Source organism: Malus sylvestris, chromosome 15 (assembly GCF_916048215.2).
Source record: "Malus sylvestris chromosome 15, drMalSylv7.2, whole genome shotgun sequence".
NCBI lineage: Eukaryota > Viridiplantae > Streptophyta > Magnoliopsida > Rosales > Rosaceae > Malus > Malus sylvestris.
This window is the reverse complement of record NC_062274.1, coordinates 7,022,608-7,035,112: the sequence shown is the minus strand read 5'-3', so window position 1 is coordinate 7,035,112 and position 12,505 is coordinate 7,022,608. Positions and strand designations below refer to the sequence as shown.

General features: G+C 37.3%; 1 protein-coding gene and 1 pseudogene across 1 annotated transcript in view; both read right to left on the bottom strand.

Moving 5' to 3' along the window:
• Positions 1 to 423: 423 nt before the first annotated feature.
• LOC126601538 (BURP domain protein RD22-like) lies at positions 424 to 1,676 on the bottom strand (annotated as a pseudogene).
• Positions 1,677 to 8,541: 6,865 nt separating this feature from the next.
• Positions 8,542 to 12,505, bottom strand: part of LOC126601384 (BURP domain protein RD22-like) — a 65,007-nt gene continuing 61,043 nt past the window's right edge. Inside the window, exons 2-4 of the mRNA XM_050268094.1 lie at positions 10,725 to 10,810; positions 10,516 to 10,624; positions 8,542 to 9,791 (exon numbers count right to left, since the gene is read on the bottom strand). Of these exons, the coding sequence (XP_050124051.1) occupies positions 8,782 to 9,791; positions 10,516 to 10,624; positions 10,725 to 10,763 (1,158 nt within the window). The 5' untranslated portion in view covers positions 10,764 to 10,810 and the 3' untranslated portion in view covers positions 8,542 to 8,781. The remainder of the gene's footprint in view (positions 9,792 to 10,515; positions 10,625 to 10,724; positions 10,811 to 12,505) is intronic.

The window sequence follows — 12,505 nt, the reverse complement described above, 5'->3', positions numbered from 1 at the left end:
TTATTAATTTTTGAGTAATGCGAGTGTTTATTTCACCGGTAGCAAGTACTTTATGCTTCGGGTCATTAGCAGGTTTAATAGAGATCAACCGTTTTATATATATTTTTTTTTCCATATTCATTGATATTATTATTTTTATTTTTTGAGTAATGCTAGGGAGTCTCAATTTGGAGACTAAATTTTGAAAACTAAAGAACATGGAAATTGATTATTGGTTTATTACTTAAGTCTTAAAAACGTGCTTATTTCTATTAGTGACACATCATTTAGTTTGTAATTTTAATCTTCAAATTTAGTTTCTTTAGCATTACTCTTATTTTTTTCATTCAAATTATTGATATGGGAGGTAGGATAAGATTAAGAGATACAATAAAATATACTCATCTATTTTTTTTCTTTGCTTTTATTTTGGGAGAGGGGGGGGGGTGGTACTTTTTTCGTCTCTATTACAAGAGGGAATTTTGCGTTGCTAATGAGTAATAAGAATATGTTATGAAGTGAGTACGCAGTCTCAGACATAAACAGCTCATCTGTCTCACGCGATTGTTTTTATTAATGGAGCGGGCTAATTACTCCTATTGATGGGCTACATAATCAAGTGGAGGACCCGAGCGGCGGATTCAACTCATGTAGGTTTTTGTTTTGAAACCCAACCAACATTCTCGTTTTTAAGAAAATGGCAAATGGGATTCAGTTGTTCCTGGCTCAAAATTGAGCTCTTTGAAGGCAAAATGTTTTGGGCTCCATTCAGATGTGTCTTCATGGCAGGCTGCTACTGCTTTAGCATTCGTCCCGTCAGCGCCTTTCAGAGGCACAATAAAAGTCCTTGTTTTTTCAATTGCATGGCAGTAGAAAACGGCATATGGATAGATCATCTTATGGCACACAATAAGTTTGTTGCCTGCCAGCTTTTTCACTCCAGGGGTTATTGTGTAATTCTGCAGCGGGGCAGCTCCTTTTTCCACCTCCGTCGTGATTGCTTTAATATTATTTCTTCAAAGCTTGGAGGTGGTGAAGTCAATCATCGACTCTAGAGAGGTACCACAATATTTTTCTTCGGCTCTCATGGCCACCCCTTCACAATATTGGATGGTTTTTTTCATTATGTCGGCTTCCAAAGACCCCGGTTTCACTGAAAATCGGTTAAGAATTTCTGCCAATTTGCTTGAGCCGAAGGGGATGGACTCTGCAGTCTTGCGGGACAGGAAAGTTTCTCTGGTTGAATTTCCGGATAAGTGATAATTCACTGTTGTGCCAGGATGAATGTCCTTCTCCAAGAAGAAAAGTACTCGAGTTGGGTCTTCAAGTGTTAGATTTTCAGCAGCATCTTTATGTCTTTACTTTTTGATCTGCATCTTGCTTTCAGTTGAATCATCCCGGTAAAGATATTGAACGTTAGTTGCAACATCTGCAACTTGGTTATGAACAATAACTCCCCCTTTGCCAACAGTAATGAAGTCTGCGGATTTACCAACATAAATAGCTATGGAGCCAGGGTGCTATTTCTAGTGTAGCTATTCCTAGAAGCGTGACAAACAGTATGTCATAATTTTTTACTTTTTGGTGCGCTTTTTTAACTTTTTGTCACGTATTTAGCAATCGCTAGGCTAGTAGCAACAGCCAAACTTGTTCCGCGGTTGTTGCCTCTTTTTCTTCTCGTGCAAAAGTGAAAACATGTGTAAATCACAAGGACGATTGGTTGTGGAAATGAGTTTTTGAAGCCAAAATGAGTTTTTGAAGCCAATCTGAGGTTGTACATAGATACTAACCAGTCTGGACTGTTGGAGTTTGTATGCAAATTGTCACATATATATATCGTTAGTGTATATATTGTCAAGATACTTGATATATAATCTTCATATTAATAGTAATTTGGTGCGAATAATATTTTATATAGGTCTGTTGGTATAAGACCGAACAGGTATTTGGATAAGCCAAATTCAAATTTTCATACTTATCTCTTCAATTTGAATTTGGATTATGCGGGCAGTTTCTTAACTTCCTAATACCTGTTGGGAAAGGATACCTAATATCTTATATAATAGCAAAGAGGTCAGACATGAAAAAAATATATAGAGAATAATATACATCTACTGCATATAAGATACATATCATTTGGAAGAGAAAGCATTCAAAGGTTCGCCAGAATTCAAAGTTCCGGTGCTGGAACTTTGAATTATAGATAGTTGGATCTTGGGGGACGGACGCCCGTTGAACTACAAGCACGGAGTAGGGGCGTAATTCTGTCTTTAGGACACTGCAAATCTGCAGGCCTCTATCTTTTCGATCAAGTCAGTGTTTCTACTTTCTTGTCTCTTTTATTTTACAATATTTCAATACGAATTGGTTGTAATACAATATTGGATTATAGTTATTTCAGTTGTATATTATAATTTGCTATCAATAAAGTTGTATTCTGATTGTTTGTTCCAACAATCTAAAGACAGAATTGTTGTGATGGATCAAACATCAGTGAATGCAACAGGCGTTAAGAATCCTCTCCCTGAGAAACCAGAGAAATTCAAAGGTGTGGACTTCAAAAGATGGCAACAAAAGATGTTATTCTTTCTGACCACAATGAACCTAGCCCATGTTGTGAAGGAGGAGGCTCATGTGGTGACTGAACTACCAGCGGATAAGGACATGTTGTCTGCAATAGACGCTTGGACTCACTCTGAGTTTCTTTGTAGAAACTATATTTTGAATGGGTTGGACGATTGTCTGTATGATGTATATTCATCATGCAAGACTGCCAAGGACCTTTGGGATTCACTGACCAAGAAATATATCACTGAAGATGCTGGATCAAAGAAGTTTATCATTGGTAAATTTCTGAAATTCAACATGGTGGATTCCAAACCTGTCATGGGCCAAGTTGAAGAACTCCAACGCTTAATCCATGATTTACATGCTGAAGGATGCTCTATTAATGAACACTTCCAAGTTGGGGCAATCATTGAAAAACTGCCTTCATCTTGGAATGATTTTAAAATCTATCTGAAGCATAAGCGCAGGGAGATGTCTCTGGAAGATTTAATTCTCAGGCTAAGGGTCGAAGAGGATCACAGGAAAGGCGACAAAGCTGATGCGTCTTCCATGGAAGCCAAGGCCAACTTCATTGAGGCTAGCAATCCAAGGCCAAAGCATTTCCAGAAAAACAAGGAGAAGAATGCTAAAAAGAAAAACAACTCTACTATCCATGCACCAAAAGCAAAGGACTTCAAAAAAATCAAAGGAGCATGCTGGGTGTGCGGAAAATCGGGGCATAGGGCACAAGATTGTCGTTTCCGAAAGGATATGAAATCTACCAATTCAAACACCAACAATGGCAAGATCAACGAAGCCAATGTGACTAAAGGAGATATGTTGGTTGGTGTTGTTTCAGAAACCAACATGGTATCTGATACAAATGATTGGTGGATTGACACCGGAGCAACGAGGCATATTTGTGGGGACAAAAACTTGTTCTCTACCTATGAACCAAATTCAAGTGGTGAAAAGCTTTATATGGGGAATGCCTCCGCTACAGAAGTTGTTGGAAAAGGAAGAGTTGTATTAAAGTTCACTTTTGGGAAGGAACTTACCTTGCTGAATGTTCTCCATGTTCCTGAAATTAGGAAGAACTTAGTTTCAGGGCCTTTGTTAAGCAACAAGGGCTTTAAGTTAGTGTTCGAATCCGACAAATTCGTGCTTAGCAAGGGAGGAATGTTTGTAGGCAAGGGTTATTTGGCTGAGGGATTATTCAAACTCAATGTAATTGTTGATGTTTCTATTAATAATATAAATAAGGCTTCTGTTTATTCTGTTGAGTCTATTGAACTTTGGCATGCTAGATTAGGCCATATTAATTATCGATCAATGCATAGAATGGCTAATTTAGGATTAATACCGAAACATGCTATAGATTTCAATAAAAAATGCGAAATATGCGTTGAATCAAAGTTTGCTAGACAAACTTTTAAATCAGTTTTAAATAAGTCCAGTGAGTTACTTGATTTAATACATAGTGATCTATGTGACTTTAAATCAACACCAACTCGAGGAGGAAAGAATTATTATATTTCTTTCATTGACGATTGCAGTAAGTATTGCTATGTTTATCTAGTTCATAGCAAGGATGAAGCCTTGAATATGTTTAAGACATATAAAGCCGAAGTTGAAAATCAACTTAACAAGAAAATCAAAGTTTTACGATCGGATAGAGGAGGCGAGTATGAATCTTCTGCCTTTGCAGATTTTTGTAATGAACATGGAATTGTACATCAAACGACGGCACCGTATACGCCTCAACAAAACGGTGTAGCGGAAAGAAAAAATAGAACTTTAAAAGATATGATCAATTCCATGCTTAATAGTTCTGTGCTTCCACATAATATGTGGGGTGAAGCTTTGCTTACTGCAAACAAAATCTTAAATCAAATTCCACATAAGAGGACAAATCAATCTCCTTACGAATTGTGGAAGGGAAGGATGCCCACATATAAAATATTGAAAGTGTGGGGTTGTTTAGCAAAAGTTCGAGTTCCTTTGCCGAAGAGAACTAAGCTCGGACCAAAAACTGTCGATTGTGCATTCATTGGCTATGCTAATAACAGTGCAGCGTTCAGATTTTTAGTTGTAAAATCTGAGATTGTGGATATACATGTGAACACAATTTTGGAATCTATTGACGCTGAGTTCTTTGAGAAGATATTTCCATATAAAGATAATAAATTAAGTTCTAGTAAAAAGAGATCACATGAACAAATTCATGATGATGCTCCACCGACATCTGATGTCCAAGTTACAGACTTGGAACCAAGAAGAAGCACTAGAATAAAAATTCGTAAAAGCTTTGGGCCTGACTTTAGAGCTCTTTTGTCAGAAGCCGAACCAGAAAATTTTAAGGAAGCAATATCCTCTACTGAGGCTCCTTTCTGGAAGGAGGCAATACGTAGTGAAATGGAGTCGATAATGCAAAATAACACATGGGAATTGGTTGATTTACCACCCGGTAATAAACCAATAGGTTACAAGTGGATATTCAAAAAGAAATTCAAACCAGACGGCTCTATAGATAAATATAAAGCACGTCTTGTAGCCAAAGGTTATCGACAAAGAGAAGGGCCGGACTATTTTGATACGTACTCGCCTGTATCAAGAATTACATCGATTAGGATGCTAATTTCTATTGCAGCCTTATATAATTTGGAAATACACCAAATGGACATTAAGACGGCTTTCTTAAATGGAGAGCTTGAAGAAGAAATATACATGGAACAACCGGAAGGTTTCATAGTGAAAGGACAAGAGAATAAAGTCTGTAAACTTGTTAAGTCCCTATATGGACTAAAACAAGCACCAAAAATTGGCATGAAAAATTTGATCATACAATGATTACATACGGATTTAAAATAAATGAAAGTGATAAGTGTGTGTATGTAAAGAGCTGTAAAAACTCGTGTGTCATTGTATGCTTGTATGTAGATGACATGCTCATTTTGGGAACTGATAAAGACGTTATTAATTCCACAAAGAAGATGTTGAATTCTAATTTTGACATGAAAGACTTGGGTCTTGCAGATGTCATATTAGGAATTCGAATTAAAAGAATTGATGAAGGTTATATACTAACACAATCTCACTATGTGGAATCAATACTTAAAAAATTTGGTCATTATAATGACAATGCTGCTGTAACTCCATTTGATCCCAACTGCAAATTAAAAAAACATGTTGGAGATCCAGTCTCCCAATTGGAATATGCACGAGTTATTGGAAGCTTAATGTACCTAATGAACTCTACAAGACCTGATTTGGCATATTCCATAAGCAGACTTAGTAGATATACAAGCAATCCAGGGAAAGACCATTGGAACTCTTTGGTTAGAGTACTACGCTATTTAAAAGGCACAATGAACTTTGGACTGCATTATTCAAAATATCCACCGGTACTTGAAGGATATAGTGATGCAAACTGGATTTCAGATAGCTCGGAAACTAAATCCACTAGTGGATATGTTTTCACATTTGGAGGAGCAGCAGTGGCATGGAAATCTTCCAAGCAAACGTGTATAGCACGTTCAACCATGGAATCGGAGTTCATTGCTTTAGAAATGAGAGCAAATGAAGCAGAGTGGCTTCGAAATTTTATGGAAGATATTCCACTGGTGTCGAAGCCTGTAACAGCTATTTGTATACATTGTGATTGCATGGCGGCAATTGCAAGAGCAAAAAATAAGATGTACAATGGAACGTCGAGACATATACGACGTAGACATAATACAATTAGACAATTGCTCAAAAATGGAATTATATCCATTGATTACGTGAAGTCAAAGGAAAATATAGCAGATCCTTTGACAAAAGGCCTACCACGTGAGCAAATTAAATTTTCATCGAGGGGAATGGGTCTAAAGCCAATACAATGAGTTGAACCGGACGGAAACCTAACCTAGTTGATTGGAGATCCCATGGTCTAGGTTCAATAGGCAAACTGGTTGGGTAAGACTCAATAGTTGAACACACAATTTGACCATTCCTAGGATGAATTTGTGTTGTCTGCAGTATGTTTAGGTTATGTATTTTACATTTAATGACACCGATATATTTGTATAAGAGGAATGTAGCAGAACATTCTTAATTGGTAGTCACCTATATGAGAGTAATGTGGGTCGCATTTATAAGAATATTTTTGGCAAAATTCTCTAAAGCTCTCATGAAACCAGGATGTTGTTCAGGACCAAAACGAACACAAACGTATGAACCTACGTATGTAGAAATGAAATATGTGTGATTCTTATTGTATCGGTTTATCACAAAAAGATGAACAATTCAAGATCATCTATATCCATTGCGTCATCAGGTAGACCCGATAAGTATTCACTAAGAAAGGTTCAAGTCCAAAAGACACCTCTTCTGATGCATATTTTGTTTCGTTTTTCTCTTCCAAGGCTGCATGCATTTCATTTGTGACAATTTCCATACAAATGTGGGGTATTGTTGGAGTTTGTATGCAAATTGTCACATATATATATCGTTAGTGTATATATTGTCAAGATACTTGATATATAATCTTCATATTAATAGTAATTTGGTGCGAATAATATTTTATATAGGTCTGTTGGTATAAGACCGAACAGGTATTTGGATAAGCCAAATTCAAATTTTCATACTTATCTCTTCAATTTGAATTTGGATTATGCGGGCAGTTTCTTAACTTCCTAATACCTGTTGGGAAAGGATACCTAATATCTTATATAATAGCAAAGAGGTCAGACATGAAAAAAATATATAGAGAATAATATACATCTACTGCATATAAGATACATATCATTTGGAAGAGAAAGCATTCAAAGGTTCGCCAGAATTCAAAGTTCCGGTGCTGGAACTTTGAATTATAGATAGTTGGATCTTGGGGGACGGACGCCCGTTGAACTACAAGCACGGAGTAGGGGCGCAATTCTGTCTTTAGGATACTGCAAATCTGCAGGCCTCTATCTTTTCGATCAAGTCAGTGTTTCTACTTTCTTGTCTCTTTTATTTTACAATATTTCAATACGAATTGGTTGTAATACAATATTGGATTATAGTTATTTCAGTTGTATATTATAATTTGCTATCAATAAAGTTGTATTCTGATTGTTTGTTCCAACATGGACTAGTTGACTGATATCTTCGGCATTGGTGAGTTTGGCTGGACGGAATTCCAGTAAAGCTGAGGTGACAAAGGTAAAGCGGCATGGACACCCACCAGTGTGAGCTGAAATTAAACTCGCACAATTAGTAAGAGAGAAAGAAAATAAAATTAGCAAAAACATAAGATCAATCAAATTAACTATAGTAACAGGGAGGATTCAAAATTATAGCTCTTGTCACAGGGAGGATTCAAAATTACAGCTCTTACTTACAGTTAGAAAAGCAAAGATTCTGGAGAGAAGGAACCCCATTAAGACTCAACTTTTGCAACACAAACGAAAATTACTGGATGAAACATGAAAACTCAGAGAGATATGGTAAACAGTAGCATATGGGTTCAATCTTTATGGGGAAGTAAGAAGGTGAACTACCAAATTTGTTGGGATTAGGTGTAAAACATGCAGCCCTTGCCATTGCCTGGTGTGAAGCGCTCATATTTTTGTCGGCCTACCTGTCAACAGAAAACTTTGTGGGGAAAACCCGGAAAGCAAGAGCATGCAGTGGCCTGAAATTTTCTTTAATTTTGAAGCATGCAATAGTGGCCTGATTTTTTTTTTGAATTTGTACTTTTGTGGCGAGATTTTTTTGTGGATTTTTATTTGTACAAATGAAACTTCCCTTTGTTATCTGGTGCCCTCCTTGGTTTGGGATTTTAGCTTCTTGGCAGTCCCTGGGTAACTGCTTTGATTAGATCGTAAAAGAAATTAAGGTTCCACTTCCTTATAAGCATATACAAAATTTGTTAATTATCGACATGCAACGTACTCAACTCCCTCCCTCTCCTAAGACAAAGGAGATGAAACCCGTGTATCATGCATATAGTAGCACGACAATTTAAAACTGAACCAGTGGACAGATGGCACCACAGAATCAAAGCATATATAACTATTACTGAATGTAGTAGAGCATGTCCACTAGCATGCTTTTTGGTACAAGTCCACACGATAGTATGCTTTCATTTATGAGTATATATATAGGCTGAAATACATAGTGACAATAAGAAGTAATCGACGGTCGATTTAATTTCAAACTCTTGCCACTCAAACTATGCTAATTGAGCTGATCACATCATCATACGTAGAACTCAAGGGTTGATCAGTCAAATCAGGTAGATTTCTGGTTTGGAACCCAGACAACATGATCACTGGGAAGGAAATGGCAGACCGGAACAGTTCCCGGCTTAACTTTGAGAACTTGGAAGGCCAAATGATTAGGGTTCCACTCCGATGTGTCTGTATGGCAGACTGCTACTGCTTTAACATTCACCCCATCAGCACCTTTCAGGGGCACCACATAAGCTCTTGTTGTTTTTGTTGCATGGCAGTAAAAGACAGCATAGGGATAGTTCTGCTTGTGACACACGACCGACTTATCCGCCGCCAACTTCTTCACTCCAGAAGTTATTGTGTACTTCTGCAATGTAGCTCCTTTTCCGGCTTCTGTCGAAATTGCTCGAACATTTCCTCCTCCAAGCTTAGAAGTGCTAAAGTCAATCATGGACTCCAAAGAGGTAGCACAATATTTCTCCTCTCCTCTAATGGCTGGATTCTCACACTCTTGAATTGTACCCTTGATTATATCCGCTTCCACGGAACCTGATTTCACTGAAAATTGGTTGAAGATTTCTGGCAGCTTGTTGGACGAAAATGGGATGGATTCCGCAGTTTCGCGCGGCACAAAAGTTTGCGTGTTTGAATTTGTGGTGAAGTGCAAGTTCATTGTTGTTCCAGGACGCATGTCTTTCTCCAAGAAGAAAATAGCAACGTTTGGGTCTTGATGGAGTTGGGTTTCGGTGGCTGCATACTGGTAGTTAAAAGGGTCTGGTCCTGGTTTTACTCCAACATACACGGGCTTTCCCTTGTGCCCTGTGTTTACGGACACTCCTCCTTTGCCAACACCAACGTTGGTTCCCTTCCCGGTGTTCACCCCAGTACCGCCTTTGCCTCCTACGTTCACGTTAGTGCCACCGCCTGGCTTTCCTTTTCCGGCTTCCACATGCACTCCGGTACCCTTCCCAACATCGACATGGGTGCCTCCGGGCTTTCCTTTTCCTGCATCAACGTTGACACCACCCTTTCCTACTACAACAGAGGTGCTCTTATCCTCTGTGAAATCTGCAAATTTTAGCAGACATAATGGAGAACAGGTGAGAAGAGGTAGAACATCAAAATTGTTAAGCTAAAATTTGTGAGAATATTCGGATCATATATAGAAAATATGGGAATTCGCCGTTGAGGTCATATATCTAAAACTAAAAGTGAAGTCAAATTTATCAGCACATTCATAATTGTGAAGTCAAATTATATTTTCTAACAACATAAGATTGTATAGCTAAAAGTGTCATAAAGTTTATCGGCACATTTGCACAATTGTGAAGTCAATTTATTGAAGGTATCAGGAACGCATCAACGAACGACATGGCTTTAGAAATTTCAGTCAACTATACTAGGAGCAAAGTTTATAAAAAGTTGACCGATTGTTTTGAAATTGACTTATTATATTGTGGCTTTTAGTGACATACATGTAAGAAAATAAGTGTATATATATACCAAGACCACAATCCAATTTTGATCAATGAGAACATTTAAGCTATTCCATCCCTTCAACTTTTATAATACTAAATTGTTGCTATTACAAATGGATTATATCACTTTTAGAGAATATATAACGCATTTCTTGACATGTACTCTCTAATACATGTACATCTTACATATATACGATGGTTAGACTCGCCTGTATTAGAGAGTGTCAGTAGTGATCTTAATTGTGTATGTCTAAATAGAATTATTGTCTAAGGAATACACAATATCTGAGCTTCTCTGAGACTCTAATACTAACCTGCAGGCTGGAGAAGTTCACTGATAGCTTTTGGCATTTTTGAGTTTGGCAAGACAGAGTTCCAGTAAAGTTGAGGTGGTAGAGCAGCATGGCATGCCACCAGTGTGAGCTGCAAATTAACAATATTTGAACCCTCATCAGCACCATCACGGACGCAAACACAAATCAATTGAAATCAAAAAGTAATATTTCAAAATTAGAAAGCTTACAGTTAGAAAAGCAAGGATGTGAGGGAGACAGAACCCCATTGAGACTGAAAATATTGGAACAGAATGCTAATGGATGAAGAAAGAAACTCAGAGCTACTGAATGTGTTAGCAATAGCAAATAGATTCCACATTTATAGAGGAAAATGTACCATGTACTGAAAGTTGATGGGTCCATAAGTAACTCTCCACCTGCATTGTCGACTAGTACCTTAATTACTTCAACTGCCCTAGGCTCACTCACCTTATTTCATTGATGTCGCTAGGGACACGTGCAGGCCATGTAGGGACTCAATTTAGGGCAAGGATTGTTTGCCCTCCACTTCCGGTATGCTCTTCGTGCCCTCCTGTTTTGTATGGTCACGCACGTCAATATTTTATATTGTTTTTTTTATAGATATAATAAGACAAAAATGAATAATAATATAAAATATTAACGTGGCTTAACCGTGATCACACAAACAGGAAGGCACGGAGAGGGCACCGGAAGTGGAGGGCAGACAATCCTTGTCCCTCAAGATAATGCAAGTGCATGAGAGTGAACAAGAAACAATATGAGTTGGTTTTTTATCACAAGATGTCTCGACACACCTAATTAAGATGGTTGTTAATTGAATCGAAAATTAAGTAATGCAATTTTTAAACATGGGTGCTTGAATTTAGTGTAGTCTTTAAATATGGATGATGTTGATTTATAGCATTCATATTTAATGATTACATTAATCAATTTTTAATTTCAATGATCATCTTGAATTGGTTTATCAATTTTCAAGATCATTTGTAATAAAAATCCGCATGAATTTGGTATAAGATAGGATATACATGTGAGTGTGTGAGTGCGTGAAAACTTTGAAAACAAAGAGGTGTATAGCTTGGACTGGTCATTGGTTTGTACTTTAAGTTAATTCAATGAGAGACAATTGATAAAATTTTAAGGTCACTGTAACTCTATTAGGTGGTATTATAGGAGGCTTCAGGTCTGCTGTCTCCTTTTGTGTGTCTCATTTGTGTATCTTTGTTAATATTTTAACACATATCATTTAACTTAACATAGATATAACTCTGTTAACTTTTTATTTAATATTTAAAAGTAAAAAAAAAAAACCAAAATAATCAGACCGACTGTTCGGTTAATAAATCTAGAATTCTTCACTGTTTTTCCGTGTGGCTCTTGATTTCTTCCAATCTTTTCCCCGTTCTTTTCATCCAGACTTATTCTTCAAAGCAAGGTTTCCCAGTTCAAGCTTTTAATCTTCAGGTTCCAAATCAGTATTCATCACATTTCCTACTTGGCCTGTATAATCAAGGAATTTGAATTATCCAAATCATCTGCATAGCCACCAGATGCAACGATACTAGTTGCAAGGATCTTACCACCATGCTTTACATAATCTGTACCACCTTGAATCTGGCGATGAAGGTCAACAATTGTAAGTTCCGCTCTGTAATGGATCCAGTAGGGATTCATATAGTCAGGTATGTAGGCCTTCAAATTGGAGTCGGTGTCATTGATTTTAGTTGGAGAGAGCAATTGTTTGGGCTAAAATCGAGAAGGATGTAGGAGCAAAGGGAGACGAAGGAAGAGGAGGAGATGGAGGGACGCCGGGGCGTCGATGAGAAGATGGCGAAGGGTGGGGTACCTTGGTCGTCGGTAAGAAGATGGGGGAAGAGATAATATAACTGGTCTAATTTTTTTATTCAACACAAAATAATAAAATTTAACAGTGTTAAGTTTTGGTTAAGTTAAAGGACACATGTCATAAAAATATAAAGGAAACACAAAA